A 19878-nucleotide genomic window follows, 5' to 3' on the forward strand; every position below is an offset into this window, starting at 1 on the left:
ATGTCATATCATAAAATCTTATTTTATTTTATGTGTCTTATTATGTTATTTCACTTTAAGTCACTTTTATAACGTTTTTTGATGGTATAGAGCCCAACTTTAATAATCTTTTCTTTATATTTTAATTTTTTTAATTTTAAAAATGTTTTCTTAACTGGAGTTTTATAGTATACTCAAAATCTTAAATCTCATGTGTTATGTAACTTATTTTAAGCTAATTTTAACGTTACATGTAACTCATTCGTTACAAATATTTAAAGATTATCTAAAACTGTAATTTCCTATTGATTACTAAAATATATCCATAGAGTCATAAAATAAACAGAAAAATGTTTATAAAAGTATACAAATATACTAATTCTCTTAAAAGTCATACTCAATTTTCAATCATGCATATGTTATCACGTGAATAGTTCCTTATTCATTTCTCATACGTCTACAAACTACTCTTTCTTATTTATGATATGGATGAAATTTATTTGTATTCTTTTGATACAATTAATTATCATGAAAATATAAAAATCATCTACACCATACGACTATAGTATATACGTCAAATTATTTAAATAAAATTTAGCATGTAATGTCATGTATATTTAAATATAATAAATATCTAATGAGTCAATCAAATAAAATTTAATTTTAAGAATGTGTTTAATTATAGTCATTGGTAACTTTGAAATTTTGAAAAGACAACTTTCCTTTTATTAAAGAAAAAGTGAAACTTATTTTGTATACTTTTTAAATATGCATGGGATAAATTCAAGAGGGGTTTGTTATTATAATTTTTTTAATATGCTATTTTCTGAAAAATAAAAAAATATGATTTATGTGTACGTCAATCCACAATTATAAATATAATAACTGACTATGAAAAATTATGAAAAAATAAAATTTAATATTGGTTAGTCTAATAATGAAATTATGTTTTAATATTAAATATGTATAGTTGTAAACCAAATTATTTGTAAAATAAAAATATGAAAAGTAAACTAATTAGATAAAATCATATTGTCTAGATAAAATAAAATTTAAAAAATAACTAATATTAAATTCTACCATTCATAATACAGTTAATCACATTTCCCAAACTTTACTATTCATCACGATTTTCATATCTCCAACCTAATCAATTATCAATTTACGAACACAATCAAAATAAAAACAAAAAAATCATATTAATAGAAGACAGCGGCGCCAGTGATGACCAAGGAAGTGATTGGTGTCATCAATGGTGACTCTGGCCGAGAAGACTCGTCGGTCGGAAGCAATGTCGGATATCTGGAACTGGAGAAGGGATTCCCTTACGCAGGCTTAACGAAGAGAAGGATGAGGGGAAACGCCACTGGGTGGCGCTAGCGACATCGCCAGAAACGTCGTGCGGCGCGGCAAAAGAAGGTGGCGCCGCTGCAGAAGGGGCAGTGGTCCTGTAGTTTGTGCAAGAAGGGGGATGTCGTCGTCAACGCCCTCGGTCTGGGCGACGCCATGCGAAAAGCGGCCATGGCGAACGGCGGCGCTGTCACGGAGATGGGGTGGAAGGAGTTGCTATCACGAATTAAAGAAGAAGATCGAAGGGAGGAGGTAAACAAGTCAACGACGCCGGCGAGGCCTCTGGTGGCCATCGGCGCCGCCGCCTGTGGTCTCGTCAAGGTGAACGGTGTGCTGTGGCTGAACCCTAAGCATAGGTTTTGGAATGGCGCGAGGATGATGCAAGTGGACCTGCTAGGTTGTCGTCAGCCTTTTTTTTTCCTTTAACTTTAGTTACTATATAGTTATTTCTTTGTAATATAGGACCAATTATTTAATGAGTGCGAGATGAATAACGAAGTAAAATTATGGTTGTAATATAGTGTCAATTATTAACATTATTTTATTTAATAAAATTTAGGCATAATACCCAATTTTGTCCCCACTTTGGTTCGGAAATCTCAAGTTAGTCCCTTTATAGAAAAGTGAGTTGAATGGATCCTTACTTGTAATTAATTGACTCTAATGAGTCCCTTCCGTTAAATAGAAGGAAACGGAGTTAGTGGACTGATGATGTGGCAGTTGTCTTTGGTGAGGTGTCAATACGCGTGCTTACGTGGTTCAGACAATTCTTTGTTGATACTGTCACCATCTTCGTTATCTTCTTCCTGCTCATGGATTTGTTTGATCTCATCATGGAGTGATTCTCGAGGTGATTGTGCTTGTTTCTTGACAGGGTTTTCTTGTTGCAGCTGAGTTGAAGATGTGCAGAGAAGCCGTGTCACTGAGTTGGAAACTATGCTCGTTATTCATAACATTTCAGCACAATTTATATCCAAAAAAAAAGTATTAATCATATTTCTTGGATTTCATTGGTCAACGGGGTAACACAGATCAACAATGTTCCCAAACACCTATTCACGAACATCTGCAATGTTCATTCTTATGAATTTCAAGAACAGAAGATCATAGCTAAACATTTTGCCTCTTAAACATTCCCTTCACTTCCTCATGGCCTGCTTTATTATCAAGTAGCATATATAGGAACCTCTCAAACAATTTCCACATATATGGAAACATGCTTTGCAGATTCCTTTCTTTCCCCTGGACTAGACCAAAACCCTAGCGCACCCCAAAGGTACGTCATTTCCGGCATTACCAGCCATTGTCGTGGCATTTAAAAATGGTTCTTGAAGTAATCGATGGTTCAGAAAAAAAATGAATGAGTAAAAAGAGAGGGGAAAATGTTCGGTGGTGATGCTGGAGATGAAAGAACCCTTCTTAGAAGAGGGAAAGAAAAAAAGGGAGTGGTGGCGTCGGTGGAGAAGCAAGCTCCGGCGAGGGCAGCGGTGAATCTGGGCCGCGAGCGGAGAGAGAAGAAGCGTCGCAGCCATATGGGTCCTGGTGACGTGCGGCGGCGTGGGATCCGTCCGCGGTGGCTGAATCGAGGCGCGGCAAGGATGGATTCGGAGCAGATCTGGGGCGTACGTGAAAAGCGAGGTCCTCCCTCGCACGCGAGAAGGAGGGGCTGGAGCGGCGTCCGACGATGGCCGTCCGTGGGTGTCGGAGATGGCATCGATGCCGGTTGGAATGCGGTGGCCATTTTTGGTTGGGAGGCCAGCGAACTGCAGGGAGAAGAAAGAGACTCTGGGTCTCATCCCGTTGGAATGGCGCAGAGAGAAGAGGAGAACCTGAAGCTTTCTGAACCACGTAAGCACGCAAACAATTGCGTATTGACACCTCACCAAAGACAACTGCCACCACTAACTCCGTTTCCTTCTATTTAACGGAAGGGACTCGTTAGAGTCAATTAATTACAAGTAAGGATCCATTCAACTCACTTTTCTATAAAGGGACTAACTTGAGATTTCCGAACCAAAGTGGGGACAAAATTGGGTATTATGCCTAAAATTTATTACTTATTGATAATAGAGAACTAAAATTTTAATAGCTAATATTAGAGTTTAAATTAAATTTTAATTTACCGATTAATTATTTTTTATTAATGATATATATTATTTTAGTTAATTAATAATTTTTAGTTTATAAAAGAATATTTATCTCAGTCAATCTAATAATATAAAAGACTACTTGTAATTTTATTAACATTGATATTTTTATTAGCACAAGTTAATATAAAGTAAATTATGGATATTACTTATCAAAAACTAAATGTTACATACCAAAATTAGAGTACTATTTTCTAATTTTTGATGGTTGGGTGTCGTTTATTGAAGGTTTACATGTCATATGTTGAAGATTGGAGTACTACCTTTGGAAGGTTATGTGTTACTTATTTAAGACTAAATGCTACATCTTGAAGGTGGTGTATTATCTTTTGAAGGTTGTATGTTGAGGGAGTCGAATGTTTCATGCTAATGACCGAGTACTCCCTTTCGAATGTTATGTGATTGTATATAAAGGGTCAACAATTATGTTCTCTATCGCTTGTCGTCTACTAAAAGTCAGGTGCCACCTACTGGGTGTCAACAATCAGAGTCAATTATCGCTTACCAAAATCAAGTTCATCTATTAAAACCTAGATATGGCTTACTAAGTACCGATTATTAGAACACACCCTATGTGTCGTTTGTTGAGATCCATTTGTTGCCTACTATAGCTAATGATGAACTACTTGTTGCCAACTTATCTTACTGTTTCTATCCGACCACAAGTCTACTTGTTTTATTATTTCTACCCATCCACAAATTGTCATGTCTTACTGTTTCTACCCAGCCATAAGTGGGCCTACTTGACTACAAGCGGACATACCTAACTACTGTTGGGATAAACTTAAATTTTAGGGATTCATTAAAATCTTATTTTATTAGTTTTGGGTTTAGTAATATTTGATCTGATTTTGATAGAGATAAAATAGATATAGGTAGTTTTGATTTTCTTTTTATTTAGGAGAGTATTATTTTATTTTATTAATATAAGATAGAGATAGATTAGGTAGATTTTATTTTAAGTTAGTTGATATTCTAATGTTAGTTTTTATTATTTGTACTTGGCCCAAGGTCCTATTTGCACGTATTTAAAGGTTGCCAAGGTTCAATGAAAAATAACCCCGGTGAATTGAAGAGTATTATTATTTATGTGGGTCACGTTTTTCTCAACAACTACTTCTATATGATCACAAGCCAATCTATTTTATTGTTTCTATCTGACCATAAGTCAGTTTGTTTTACTCTTTTTACCAGGTCATAAGCTAGCCTGTTTAACCAACATCGGTTATAAGTTGATCTGTCCAACTATCTTTCAAACTATCAAAGTCAATGATATACAAACAACTTACTCATAAGTTAAACGGGTCACCGGACTCATCCAAGTCCATATAGGTAAGACCCACAAACGTTATAATTACTCTATAAATAGTACAACTATCAAGATAAATAATTTACGTTCATTATAACAATATTAACTTTTCTATGATGCACTTAACTTATCTGAGCGTCAGAAAATCTTTTACATACATATCACTCCTCCATCTTATGAAAAACAAATACCAAAAGAAGGAAGAAAGACTAGTTAAAGAATGAAAAGTAAAAAAAAAAATCGTGTAATTAAAATCTTTTCACAATATATATTAGATTATGTAAGAACAATAATTATTATTTATATTTTTAATTTTATTTATTATTTAATAATTTTCTTATAATATATATTAGTTACTTAATGATTTATTTGTTAGTGAGTGTGCAAGATCAATAGCTAATAAAAGAAAGAAGTAAAATTAAGGTTGTTGTGAAGGAAAAGAGCATACACAAATTAGCATAGGAGAAGGAAAAGTGGTGTAGATCGCACGATACAAACAGTGACGAACGAAAAGAACAAAAATGATGATGAAAATAGGTCCAGCTCTAGATATGTAGGTCATGGTCCATAAATAAATACGACTTTTGTCCTTTGCCTGAAAAAGGCTATGGCATAATTGAGTTTTTCACAGTGATTAACATGATCTACCAAGTAAATAATGCCAAATCAACTCATCCGAATAAATCAATTATTCTTTTTCCACCAACATAAACATGGACCAAGGAAATAAAAATCACCTTCTCAAAATCCCATTGTATCCAAAAGAAAATGAAATCGTTAATCGGGAATTGTTTATTACTCTGTTCAGTGGACACCCAACTCATGGATAATCATTAGACTTATGCTTGGTCTAACAACAGTGACATAGGCCTAGGAGTAAGCTTTTTTTTATTTTTGACTGAGCCATAACTAATCATAGCTTTAAATTGTAATTAATCATAACATCATCCTATTAGACTCCATGCCAATCTCTAATCACTGTAGGACACTGTGGATAAAGTTTCTGCCAACTGTTCTTAAACACAACTGAGAAAGGAAATATATACTTGCCATTAATTTAACTTAAAGTATCAAACAGATTTAATTCACTTAAAATTATTTATCGGGTAAATATACTTATTTTATCATTTCTCTCATTCTTCATATTATGATGTTTAAAAATAGTAATGAATCATGGTAGTGAATTTTGGATATGATTTCTTTTATAATGGTAGTAACTGTATTATTTTTTTATTATTATGTTTTAAAAAAAGAATTTTGAATGTGAGTTGAGTTAGATGTTTCTCTTTTCTGACATGTAGCTTATGGACAGAGAAGTTAGAATTATGAGAACTCAATAGTACTTCAATAATGGTGTATAACTCCTCCTGTTTGACCATGGATCCTAGATAGGAAATCGAGTTCATTCTCATCAATTATATATACCTCGACGGATAATATTCTAACAATAAATAATACTAATAAAACATAAACGAAAATATATAAAATAATATAATCATAATAATAAACGCTTTTAACTTTCTTTTCTTTTCTTTGTTTTTCGAAATCTTTTATTTATTTACAATTCTTCTCTTTCCTTTTTTTTCTTGTAATAATAATCATTTCTATAATGTTGATTGAGTATTATTAATTATTTTATCTGTATTACTCATTATAATATTTTATGTATTCAATCTCTAAAGTTTTGTGTGACTCAAAACTACTTTAGAAGGTATCACTATTCTAAAGTTAATATGTGATTGATAGAAAGAGTATTAAATGTTATAGTGTATGTATGAACAATCATATCTTACACTTTTATTTTTGATACTAGTTGTGAACTTTTATATATATTTTTTTCTAATTTAATCACAGTTTAATCTTACAATAATCAATATTAACTGTCTGATTCGTGGTTATCATAGGTTAATTATTTATCATGCAATCAATCGGTCTGTTAGTCAATAAGAATGATTAGTTAGTGTGATCACTCAGCATGACCAATCCGAATGATTGACAAGGATGATTAGTCCAAAAATGATCAAACCAAGAGTGATCGATTCAAAGGTGTACAAATCTGTCTACCTAGTTGACCTAAATGGTACGTACCGTATGTTGACTTTCGAAGCCCAAGTACTTGTAATTGAAGGGACAAAGAGGTTTGAAAAGAAAAAGACACCTAACGCTCGTGTATGTCGAATGTTATAATCCGATTGGGAGGGGTTCATTGGTTGAAACTCGTCCTTAACCAAACATTTTAGTTCAATTGAAAGAGATTTATTAGGTAGAACTTGTTATACTCAATGAATATTTCGGGAAGGGTTCCTTGCTTGAAACTCGCCCTTATCCAATGTTGTTTTTGGGAGGAGTTCCTTGGTTGAAACTCGTCTTTATTCCAATGGAGTTTTCGGTTGGAACTTGCCTTTATTTACGAATATTTTAACTTGATCTTTAAATGGTGAGGCCAAGAAGTTGAGACTGACCGAAAAGGAAGACAAAGGTTGATGATGAATAGTTGAGGTCGAATGACAAAACTAAATTAATAAAGACAAAATATCAAGACTCTAATGAATTGATGAATAAATTATCTTAACACGAGAATACATTATTGAAATACACAATAAAAAATTATTTTAAATAAACATTTACACTAAACAAAATACATGTTTAATATTTAAAATAATTTCTCAAAAATATTCATATAAAATTTTGATCAACTTATTTGTAATTATTTTATCAATTATTTGATAAGTTTTTTAAAACACTTATATCAAATTTTAATTGAAATCTATCAAAAAAGTGTTTTTCTTGCCCACAGAACTAGCCAGCTAACACCTGAAACATGGATAAATTCCATAAAATCATATAAATGCATTTCTAATCCTCCACCATTTAAAAAAAAAATAGTTGATACAACATAAATGCATTTCTTCTTTTTTCTCATAAAAAAAGGCCACATTCACGCAAACAGCGCATAAGCACAAATTTGATTATACGGAGATTAAAATTCACTCATCTTACACTGTTACAAACCTATTTAGTTGATCGGAGAAAAAGGAACAAACATGCGAAATGGCGGAACAGAGAAGGACGTATAAACTGAATTGAATAATAAAACTCAGGACCGCTGCTTTTTCTCTGACACCCTTGTATTGTGTTGTGATGTGTTGCACTCACATAATAAATTCTCTGTCGCTGTGAAATGTAAGTTCATCACATTTCTTCTGCATTCCAAATTAATTTTATTCATAATATTTGAAATAATATTTTACAAATGCTACTTTCTATTTTTTTTTACATCAGTACACTTTTAATAGTACGATTAGACATGTACTGAGATGATTTTATGAATACCATATAATATGAGAAATTTAAACTAATTTAATTCGAAAACCTATAGGAATAAAATGAAGACCAAAATATAGAATATTAATTTTAGAACCTCCAGATTATTTCAATAAGATTTTTTAAATATTGTATCATATCAGTTTTATAATTTTTATCACATCATTTTTATTAAAAATTTTAAAAACAGGTAATTTAATAGTATCATATTTTGAAACTTAAATGTATAAAGTATTTCAAAATGTATAAATTTGTAATGATTTTTCATTAATTCTTTAACGAATACCTTTATACTCTTCACTAGAAAATTCAAAAATAATTTCGTAATTACCCGATAAATTATGATTTACATTAAAATTAGGTTTAATCCTTTAGTACATCCCTATTTATGTACGAATGTCTCAATTGGGTCCTCGTTTTTTAAAGTGTATCAAAATGGTCCTTAATTTTGAAAATTGATATCAATTGAGTCCTTTCCGTTAAGTTGGGTGGACGGCGTTAAAAAAATTGATGAGTGGATGCTGAGATGACGAACGGACGCTCGTCCACCAGCGGACAAACGCTCGTCCATCAGCGAACGAACGCTCGTCGACCACCGAACGAACGGTCGTCCAGTGTGGAACGAACGGTCGTCCAGCAGTAAGAGGTCGACGAGCGTTCGTTTTCTGGTGGACGAGCGTTCGTTCTCTGGTGGACGAGCGTTCGTTCGCTGGTGGACGAGCGTTCGTTCGTCATCTCAGCATCCACTCATGAATTTTTTTAACGCCGTCCAGCCAACTTAACGGAAAGGACTCAATTGATATGAATTTTCAAAATTAAGGACCATTTTGATACACTTTAAAAAACGAGGACCCAATTGAGACATTCGTACATAAATAGGGATGTACTAAAGGATTAAACCTTAAAATTATGTTACACGTTATATAATTAAATGAGTAGATAAAAATAAAAAAATGCAATATACATATAAATTATAATACTACAAAAATCACAAGCATTATATAAATAGTAGTAACGTAATATCTTATAAACACTCTCTTCATCTAATCACAAGTGTTTCAATATTTCTACACTAATTATGAAAGGGTAATGTTGAATGGTTAGGTTAGTTGAGAGATTTACTCGCAATAGTATATTTTCGCTTTTGTTAGGTTTTAGGAAAATAGAGATTTTTTTTAATACAGTTCAAAATAATAAATACAGTTCACCACCTTTGCAAAGTAACATATTCATAGGTAATAAATTGAAGAAGATTTAACACCTTTTGCGTTATAATTTATTTATAATTGATTATTAATATTAAGGTAATGATACGTTAATATAGTTTTTTTTAACATTTTGACACATGTGTATTTTTTATTAATTTATTATTTCTTTGTTACTATATTGACGTATTTTAAATGAATGAAAATATTTTTGTTTTTTTATTCTCACGTGTTACCATCTTTTCATCTTAACATATTAACTCAGTATTCTAAGCGATGATGAATCATATTACACTAAAACATAATTGTATTTATTTGAATCAAATATCAAGAAAAATAATGAACTCTCGTATTATTGTTGGAAATTCTTTATTGAAATATAATAAAAAGATTTACCTCTTATAAAATATAAACTATCCATATAAAACAACTACCACCATTTTTAACATAAAACTCTAATACTTAATATTTACAATTTTTTTTTCTTTTTATATTACTTAATTTTCTCAACTTTATTTATTAACCCGAAAACATTGGAAATAATTTATATTGATGAAACATGAAAATTATACCGAGGTAATCTTTATGTTTTTTTCACAGAATAAACCTCTTTGCTGGAAACCATAGTTGACAGAGCACTATTCTGAAAACATTATTTGGAGGAAAACACAAAAAAAGAAACAGTAATACTCCCTCCCTCTCTGTTTCTATGTGCATTTCTTTTTTTTAGGATTTATTTATTTAAAAAAAAAATGCATTAGTGGACAAAACATAATGTCCTTCTCGCCACTCTCGAGCTCCAATCTCCAGACAGACACAGAGAAACAGAGAAAGAGGAACAGAGAAAGAGAAACAATAGCCGTTACTTTCTCAGCATTAGAACGTTAGGTAACAAAACCCCTTTCCCAACATTCACTTCGCACTTCGCTCTTCACTCTTCACAACACAACATCCTCAAACGACATCAACAACTTTCACTTCACACTCTCTGTTCCTCTCACCAATGGTCACTCGCTTCACCCTCATCTTTGCGGCTTCACTTTTCCTCTTGTTTCTCGGTTCGTATCTTCTATCTCTTCGTCTTTTCCTTTTCCTACTTTGCTTCTCACAATGTCGGTGCTTCTAATTTTTCTTTCCTTTCTTACACATGTTAATACAGAAATAATTAATGATCTCACTTGAACCAACGCTTCTAATAGAAACTAGATTTATGCTTGCAGTTACCTCTTTATTAACCATTGTACCTGAGGTAAGGTTTTAATTAAAGAGATGTGTCTGATTTAGCTCTTCCTAGCCCTTCCCTTTCAACTGGGTAGTGCTTCTTTCTCAATTTGTGTTACAGTTCGTGTGTAGAGATCATTTGCTGCATCATACTTTGGTTTTGCGTGACACCTTATTATAGGTAGAGCTGGTAAAATGGTCGATAGAACCCAGTTTTAATTAAATGCTGGGTTTTTTAGCTTCATCCTAGTATTGTCTTATTTTTTATGGGTTTAACCTTTGAAAGCCCCGCTAAAAGTCTTGCTTTTATTTTGCTCATGCTTACTTTAAAGGCCAAGATGACATGTTTTGCCACATTTACCTTACTGCACTTTGCATTGTGTCTATGGAATGAAAGAACTTAACGATTGATTGTTTAGACTTGCAGATACAGCTAGCAGAGCTAGCATTTTTCACTCTCAATGAATAAGTCGTGTCATCTTTGTACTGCATAATTTTATTTATTTTAATGTTATGAAATATTCTGTGCCAGATTGTTGCTCTGGGAGTTTTATTGGGGTCTGCTATGGAAGAAGCGCTGATGACCTCCCTACACCAGATAAGGTGGCACAATTGGTTCAACTTCACAAAATCAAATATCTCAGAATTTACGATTCTAATATACAGGTTCTGAAGGCGTTTGCAAACACTGGGGTTGAGCTTATGATTGGGGTTCCGAATTCAGATTTGTTGTCTCTGTCTCAGTTCCAATCTAATGCAGATAGGTGGCTGAAAAACAGTGTTCTTCCTTACTATCCTGCCACTAAGATCACGTACATAACTGTTGGTGCCGAAGTCACTGAGAGTCCTAATAATGCCTCTTCACTTGTTGTGCCTGCCATGACCAATGTGCTTACAGCACTCAAGAAACTTGGGCTGCACAAAAAGATTAAAGTTTCCAGTACCCATTCCCTTGGGGTTTTGTCCCGATCTTTCCCACCTTCTGCCGGGGCTTTCAATAGCAGTCATGCACATTTCCTAAAGCCAATGCTAGAATTTCTTGCAGAGAATCAGTCACCTTTTATGATTGATATATATCCATATTATGCTTACCGTGACTCCCCTAGTAAAGTGTCTTTAGACTATGCCCTTTTTGAGGCATCCTCTGAAGTGATTGATCCAAACACTGGTTTGTTGTATACAAACATGTTTGATGCCCAGATTGATGCTATTTACTTTGCACTGATGGCCTTAAACTTCAGAACAATTAAGGTCATGGTCACTGAGACAGGTTGGCCTTCCAAAGGATCACCTAAGGAGACAGCTGCAACTCCTGATAATGCACAAACATACAATACTAATCTGATAAGGCATGTTATCAACAATACCGGTACTCCTGCAAAGCCCGGAGAGGAGCTAGATGTTTACCTTTTCTCATTGTTCAATGAAAATAGGAAGCCTGGTTTAGAATCTGAGAGAAACTGGGGATTATTTTATCCCGACCAGACAAGTGTGTATAGCCTTGATTTCACCGGGCGGGGTGCGGTTGATATGACCACCCAGGCAAATATAACCAAGTCCAATGGAACCACATGGTGCATTGCCTCGAGTAAGGCCTCACAAATTGACTTGCAGAATGCAATAGATTGGGCATGTGGTCCTGGCAACGTGGACTGTACAGCCATACAGCCTAGTCAGCCATGTTTTGAGCCAGATAACCTAGCTTCACATGCATCTTTTGCGTTTAATAGCTATTATCAGCAAAACGGAGCTTCTGATGTTGCATGCAGTTTTGGGGGCACGGGTATAAAAGTTGACAAGGATCCAAGTACGTTCATCACAACCTACTTCTGATACCGCATTTATCTTCAATGTTTGTGTTTTGTCATCTGCTGTTTTCCCATAAACTGTTGGAGAAAGCTAGTAAAATAGAAATCCATTTTAGCAGAAGAAAGTATTAATCTGTAGAGGGACATCTGTTCGATATCATGGGGAAGTTGTTTGATATCTGTCAAACTGGCTGCTCTCATAGTTATTATGAATGTGTCCAAAAGTTGGTTTTACTATGTTGTTTGTTCGTACCTAACTGTTATGGTAGATTGTTTTCGGTCACTGATTAGCTAATGTCTATTCTGCAGGCTATGACAACTGCATCTACATGAGAGCTGGGTAAGTTCAATATAGGCATGATCTTTGGCTGTTCCTTTTATTTTTTGACCTTAAATTATACAAATTCAATTTAGGATCAGTTATGACATTTGGGTTTTTCTTCCATTGTTCTTTTGCAGAAGTAATAAAACTGTGACAAGCAATACAACAGCAATGTCTTCTTCAACTTCATCCTCTTCACAGAACGGAAATTCAACATCGGTTTTTACTATTCTTCTTGTAACTTGTCTCTCCGCCTTGATGAATATTCAACGGTACTGACAAGCTAGATTGTTAAAAGTGCAGCACGATTTTGCTTTGTTTTAGATGTATGCTGCAATAGACATGGATGGGGAAGTAATAGCTTAGTGAAAGCGTTGATATGTTGTGTAATGTACGCATCAGAAAAAAGTGTAAACTCCGTTGTTGTTATATAAGAATTGTTTTTTCTTCACTGCATTAGAGCAGTGATAGGCCAACTGTCTTTGGTACCAGTTTTGTGTGACAAGTTATAAAAGAAAACGCCTTGTCATCTAATTTATCTTAAATTATGCTGTGTAATGCGTTGCTGCACCTCATTGTCTCGTATTGTTCTTAAGATTATCCCGAGTCTTGGAGATAATATGTGACAGTAGTTCTAATATCAGTGATGCTAAAGCCAACCAAGCATGTAAAACAGGACAGGGAAGTTTAAACTTCTAAATGCGCTAAGATTCATGTAACTGCACATAGGTCAAATACTAAATAATGAGGATATTGATTATGCAACAATAAATATCATTGTTGTAAAATTTGACTGTGTTGACAAATTTAACTCAATCTAGAGTTCTTTGAGCGGTTCTAAAACCAGTCAAACCGATTAAAAATAACTTCTGAACGATTCTGGAGCTTTTTAATAATTTCAAAAAATTAAATCTACAGCTTTTTTTACGTAAATAAAAAGGTTTATGTATGAGATTTAGATATGTTCTGAAAGTAATGTAAAAGATGATTTATTCAAATTTAGAAATATACCATTATATAACACTATAATTGTTATTGGTTCAACCAAAGTGAATTATTAAATAGGGAACCCGTGTAGACCATCCAACAATCTGTAGCATTCGTAGCATGTTCTGTAGCAATGATTTAGGAAACTGTTAGGTTTTCTAAATGAAAGGAAATTGTAGGGTTGTTGCTTGAGAAACTTTAGCAGTAATAATGGGTCTTTTCAACTTTCTATCCAATATTCTTTTATTCATTAAAATGAAAAATGGGAATCCACTGATAGAGAATCTGCAATGGAAATTAGATTTCTGAAAAATTAGTTGGATGGAGTTAGTCCATGTTTTGAAAGTAAATTGGAAATCTTGACCCAACCCAAGTAGGAGTTAGGTTGAGCCAACTAGACATAACTTAAGACCTAATGCAAATTTCTTGGTGGATGGTCCAGTGTTTTTGGTCCAACCTGTGGTAGTTGGCTTTAGTTTTACCGATAGATGTATCAAAGTTAGATATTTGAATTTACACCAATTGATTGATATTTCACTTGATTGAGATAACAATATACTTTGACACTTGCGTTTCATTGTTATTCAGAAGCAAATTCAAATTATGTGCAGAGTAGTATGGTATTGGTTTAATAAATAGCTAAGAAAGTTAACAAGTGTGTGCTTGGTTATGCTTTACACACAGTCGTTGTTACTAAGAAAATCGGGGAAGCTACCTCAGGGAGCACTATATTAGATTACTAGATTCCAATAATGACATTGAAAACAATTTTAAATTCAAATCTATTTCCAGGTCAAGTTGTTTTAAGTTATTGTTCTAAGCTTGAGGATTAACTGGGATTAACTATGTTACAACCTATTTTATGGCTAATTGTCATGGTACCAAGTTACTTATTTTATTGTTTTGAAGTTTAGGTGTGTCGTTTTCTACCTTGGCAGAATGAGGTAAGTTAATGGAAGGAGAATGATGCAATGAATGGTCTCAACTAAGGATTATAACATATTAATTCTCTATTATTTAGCAGAAAAAATTACAAGAGAGATTTTTGAAAAGGTTTGTGGTGTTTAAAATAGTACTTTTATGATTCAGTTGTACATGTTTCTGTTATTGATGTCTTTTACTGTATATTTGAGTAGGCAGAATTATTTTCCTTAAAATACTCTCAAGCTCTGCATTTAAAAAGAAAGATAATGATACTTTTACAACAATCTTTTAACAACATTATTTACATGTCATTCTGTGATTGGTCCAAAATTATTTCACAATCAATAATAATAATTATAAACACCAACATGAACCAATTATAGAATGACACGTAAATAATGTTAAAATATTATCAAAAAAGTATTGTGAAAAGTATCATCATTCCAAAAAGAAACACAAAGACTTTTAAAGGTGCATTGTTTGTCTACTTTTTATGTCCTTTTCTTTCTGGTTTACATTTTTGTTTTCTTTTTCTAATTTGACTCTTTTAGAATATAAATGTGACTAATGCTCGTTTCTGATTTGGTTCAATTCTAAAGAGAATTTATACAAGAATATTGAATTTGAAGGAAAGAATAGAACACTGACGAACTTTGGGAAAGGGCTTTGGACTCAAACCTTGAAACTTCAACAGATTCTTCTATCTTTTATTAAATTATGCCCGAATCTATATTTTTCTTATCGATAATATTAGTTGTTAAGTTGTTAATATTTATTAATATGAAAAATTGAATTCACAACCTCATATTTCGTCTTTTATGGATCCTTATATTCCCGATGTCAGTATCTATTAAACGAAAAAGTATTTTGGTTTAGCTTCCGATCCTAAACCACGAACAAGAACAAACAAATATGGTTAGAAACACATTTTCGATTTTAATAGCTGAGTAATGACGATAGTATTTTTAAACAAATGAGAAAAGGATGACACCTGAGCATGGAAACTTTCCGATTAAAAAAAAGGTGACACTTGAGAAAAAAGAAAAAAGCAATGACGACAGTATTTTTAAACAAACGAGAAAAAATTGACACCTCAGCGGCTAAAAGCAACCTTTATTATATCTGTACCAATTGAATTAACTATCTTTTTTTCTAAGAATAGATTCTAAAATGGATCATTTCATGTCTCCTCAAATTCTGCCTACCCAACGACACATTTTTTCCTTCACTTTTATATTCTAAAAATAGTCTCAAAATTACATTTTTTAATAAATTTCGGAATTTATTAAATTTTCTTTAACAAATTTCAATCGTTAAAATTTTCAAAATATTCTCTCACAGATTAGAGTTTTTGAAATCCGTTGAAACATATTTTTTCTTCTTAAATGACAATCAAATCCAAGCCCAAAAACAACTTTATTAAGAGATGCCGATGCAGGAAGAAACAAAATTATCACAGATTTTTAATTTCCAAACACAGATCACTTTTTTTAAAAATAAATTACAATAATAACATATTTCTTTTTAAGTATATTTATTTAAATTCTAAATAAAGAAAAAGCTATAAATTTAATTTTTCTATTAAGAACGCCTGTTACTGTTAACAATAATATCTTACATAGTCATCCCAATAATCACTCATCACCGTGCTATTAAAAATAGAACAAAAACATACAAACCAAAATCAAATTTCACAAAAACTAGCGGTACCATAAACGAAAATTTCTGTTAAAAAATTTGAATCATAAAACTAAAACTCGACCTAAACGGGGTTTTATATAAATTTACGTTTAAAATAAATAAAGGGAGGTAGGAGTACCAAGTGATATATGAATATGAAGGAAGAATATCTGCCAGATGCATAAGAATCTGCCAACTTCTGATAAATGTGAGAACCATTATACCATGTCAATAAAATTTAAAACCAGTGTAATGTATACAGGTACCCCACTAAAAAAGTACAATCATAGAGAATAATAGTCATAATTTCTTAAGCACCAAAACACTTTTTCTTCGCAACACGCACATGCCCTGACTTTTGATACCCAACAATATTATTACACTGCAATCAAAGCATTCCAGTAGAGGTAGAAGCAAAAACTTGTACAGAAGCCAATGAAATATGCACTATGACCAAGCCTTTCAACTATAACAAGTCATAAAGAGGGAATCAGAGACCCTGTTCAATGAGATAATCACCAAGCCTTTCAACTATCATGTTGCATTGACCCGGAGTCATGGGCTCATCATAAATGCCAATGACCAAGGCCAAACCGGTCTTCTTGACAGTAGCACCACCAGGACCCTGGGTTAACGGGGATAGATAATTAAAGTCTGATATTACAACTATAATGGCTACACTATGCTAGAAGAATATATCTGCACCAACATGTGCAAGAAATACAACTGATGTATGCTCATTAAATTTCATTGAATTTGAGGCAAAAATTACATCAGACAACACTGAGCACAGTATTTACTTGTTCAGAGGATGCAAACAATAACCACTCTGCTTAAAGGTATCTATGTACATATCCATTTGCTTGAAAATTATAACTTGATTGATAAGAAATTCACAATCACATAGATGGATTGCGAAAATGTGAAACGCTTTGGAAAAGAGATATTAGACATTGTACGAATTAAATCAGAGGCAAGATGCAGTTGCCCAACTAAATTACTGCAGTACACCGTGTACAAGCAAAACTAAATTACTGCAGTACACCATATTCAAGCAAAACTAAATTACTGCAGTACAGCATATTCAAGCAAAACTAAATTACTGCAGCACACCATCTGCAAGCACAACCCAAATAAAAGACTGAAATCTCAACCAGATCATAGTTTAGACAACAGTATGATTGGAACTAACTCCACAGTCTATACAGTAAAAACATACAAAAATGAATATCTTCACAGAAACTGCACCGTTGTCATCACATAGCCCCAGATCATCATCAAACTATATATGAATCTGTGCAATCAAAATGAAGCAAAGATCATAAAGAGTAGTTACCTTCTTGCCTCTAATGACAGAGCCGGGTTCACCTTGGATGACCATATATTTAGTGCCACCAATATACAATCCAGTGGGAGCAAGTGTTCCAGGCTCATTAAAGTCATTCATGATCCCAGATACTTCCTCAGGTTTTAACTAAATAAACAAAAACCCACATGTTATTAAATCACCAACTACAACAGATCAACAAAAACAAAAGCAGATCCGTTAACAGCTGAGTTCATAAGAGCATGAGACACATATAATAAGATAATCAATCAAGCAAGCACGCATCAAACTGACAACATCAGATTAAAACACAGTTGTTGTATTCAACAGCTCAAAACTACTAAGTGCAGTCCAAGTCAATTCGGATTGGTTTCCTTTGCGGATCAGGTTTAGCATATTGACAAACATGCCCTTAAATTTGAACTGTATTGCAAGGCGATCGTTCTGGAATCTTGGCTTGATTTATAAGCGAAGGCATTGAGCAGAGATCGGAGAATCTAGAGACTTGAGTAAAGAATTAAGAATAAACAGCGAAAGTAGGCGATTGAATTGGGAGAAGAATAAGCGAAGATGGAAACAAAAACCTGAGGAAAGCCGGAGCTCTGAGCCCAAACGCTGCCGTCCTGGCCGATGATAGCGGCGTGACTTAGGTGGTTTCCTTCAATTTCGCAGAGAAGGTGGTCGTCGACGTAAGTTTGCCACGACATGGTTCAGATTGTTTTGGGGATTTTCTGGTTGAGAGTGTTCGGTGATCGGATTTGGAGTATATCTCTATATCTCTGTATATCTATCTATATCTCTTCCTCAGCTGCTGCGTTGATATCACGGAACTATATATAGCGATAAAGTTACGTTTACGCCCTTTACATTACCCTATTTTCACTCTCTCAGACCTTGCAGAAAATATAGGAATTGTAAAATTTTAAGTCTCCAAAAAGGAAAAAAAAAAAAAGACATTTTTTAATTTATCATATCACGATGTTTGTAACTATAATTGAATATGATCCAGTTACGTGTGTATGTCAACCCAAATTGTTACTTGATGGAGGTTTTCCTACTCTAGATATACTTAAGCTAATTTATTTTAATTCTGAATCATAAAACACACTTTATCTAGCCATTCAACTTGGAAGACGATGATTAAAATAACATAATGACCTATTCATACCATCTCATCTTTTTACATATACAAATAGTTACAATAGGTTAGATTAAAAAATTATACTTAATATGTGACGAATTTTGAGAAATATGTTCGTGCTTACGAGCAGTTAAACTTTTTAACAAGTTCTCCAAAACTTCTATATAAAAAGAGTACGAAGAGATAGAAAGTACAAATATTCAAATTTATTAAAAAATTTAATTTTATAATCAAATTCAAGTAATTATTTATGTAATTATGGATATGTATCACTTCTAAACGTTGTTCTCCACCTTCTTTAGAAAAAAGAGTTAGCTGTGCTAATTTATATCCTTTTGTATGTTATTGGTTCAAGTTTTATATATACATAGCATTGATCATCCTTAAGATTAATCAAAATTTTGTTATTATCATTAGTAAAGTTCAATTACATTTTTGAAACAATTTTTTCTTTGTTTTATGGGTTGTGAAAATTAAAAAATATATAATAAAAAGGAATGATTTAATTATATTTTTAAAATCTTTTAGGCACTTTTACAAATATTGTCTCACAGATAATATTGAAACCATAATTTTATATATTAAGCAATTAATCCATGACATGTGTGTCTAATGGAATAAACTGTATGACTTAATAAATTAAAACTGTTTTGATTGTGTATGTTTTTAACATTGACTCTCCTTCTAAGTTAGTATGAAAAAAAACATATAATACAAAGAGATATTAAGACAAAAAAATACACATTGTAGTACTTTTATAGTTATGTTTAGTTGTCAATCAATTGATTAAGTTTTATTAAACAAAATAGTAATGTGAAGTACGATATAAATATTCTTTAAACTCATAATCATTCATTTTTAACTAAACCATTAAGTATTGTTTAGACTGTTATTCACTTTTGACTAATCCTTTAAATACTTTTAACAACTCTTGATTCAAATTTTATATTTTTTAAGCTTTCAACCACTCGTGTCTAATCGTATAATCCTTTTACAAGTCATTTTTTTCTCAATCTTAATATTTTGTTTGCTCTAAACTACTTTTGATTGCACAATTATTACTTATACAAATCACTTTTGGCTCAAACAACTATTTTTTCATAAATCACTTATAACTTACATAATAATCACTTTTTATTTTACCAAACAACCAA

The 19878-nt window shown here is 32.6% G+C and overlaps 2 protein-coding genes across 2 annotated transcripts; one reads left to right on the forward strand and one right to left on the reverse strand.

The window, feature by feature from the left end:
- Nucleotides 1-10082: 10082 nt before the first annotated feature.
- Nucleotides 10083-13141, forward strand: LOC124839526 (O-Glycosyl hydrolases family 17 protein). Its single transcript, XM_047315363.2, has 4 exons — nt 10083-10372; nt 11068-12342; nt 12653-12683; nt 12803-13141. Exons 1-4 carry the CDS (start codon nt 10318-10320, stop codon nt 12942-12944), a joined length of 1503 nt encoding a protein of 500 aa, XP_047171319.1. The 5' UTR covers nt 10083-10317; the 3' UTR covers nt 12945-13141.
- A 3293-nt stretch (nt 13142-16434) lies between these two features.
- On the reverse strand, nt 16435-18399 carry LOC124839527 (profilin-1). The gene is made up of 3 exons (XM_047315364.2): nt 18168-18399; nt 17593-17730; nt 16435-16881 (listed from the first exon to the last, which is right to left on the reverse strand). The coding sequence occupies exons 1-3, from the start codon at nt 18288-18290 to the stop codon at nt 16747-16749; spliced, it is 396 nt and encodes a 131-aa protein (XP_047171320.1). The 5' UTR covers nt 18291-18399; the 3' UTR covers nt 16435-16746.
- Nucleotides 18400-19878: the final 1479 nt, after the last annotated feature.

The sequence above is a fragment of the Vigna umbellata genome, chromosome 1 (assembly GCF_029865625.1).
Source record: "Vigna umbellata cultivar VRB3 chromosome 1, Vumbellata_1.0, whole genome shotgun sequence".
NCBI classification, from domain to species: Eukaryota; Viridiplantae; Streptophyta; class Magnoliopsida; order Fabales; family Fabaceae; genus Vigna; species Vigna umbellata.

Bases quoted from the DNA above. Each gene is read 5' to 3' on its own strand.
- LOC124839526 (XM_047315363.2), top strand. From the start codon at position 10,318: ATGGTCACTCGCTTCACCCTCATCTTTGCGGCTTCACTTTTCCTCTTG. The intron at 12,343-12,652 runs GTACGTTCATCA...TCTATTCTGCAG, and splicing joins AAAAGTTGACAAGGATCCAA to GCTATGACAACTGCATCTAC. The intron at 12,684-12,802 runs GTAAGTTCAATA...GTTCTTTTGCAG, and splicing joins TGCATCTACATGAGAGCTGG to AAGTAATAAAACTGTGACAA.
- LOC124839527 (XM_047315364.2), bottom strand. From the start codon at position 18,290: ATGTCGTGGCAAACTTACGTCGACGACCACCTTCTCTGCGAAATTGAA. The intron at 17,731-18,167 runs GTTTTTGTTTCC...TTGTTTATTTAG, and splicing joins AGAGCTCCGGCTTTCCTCAG to TTAAAACCTGAGGAAGTATC. The intron at 16,882-17,592 runs GTAACTACTCTT...CCGTTAACCCAG, and splicing joins CTGTCATTAGAGGCAAGAAG to GGTCCTGGTGGTGCTACTGT.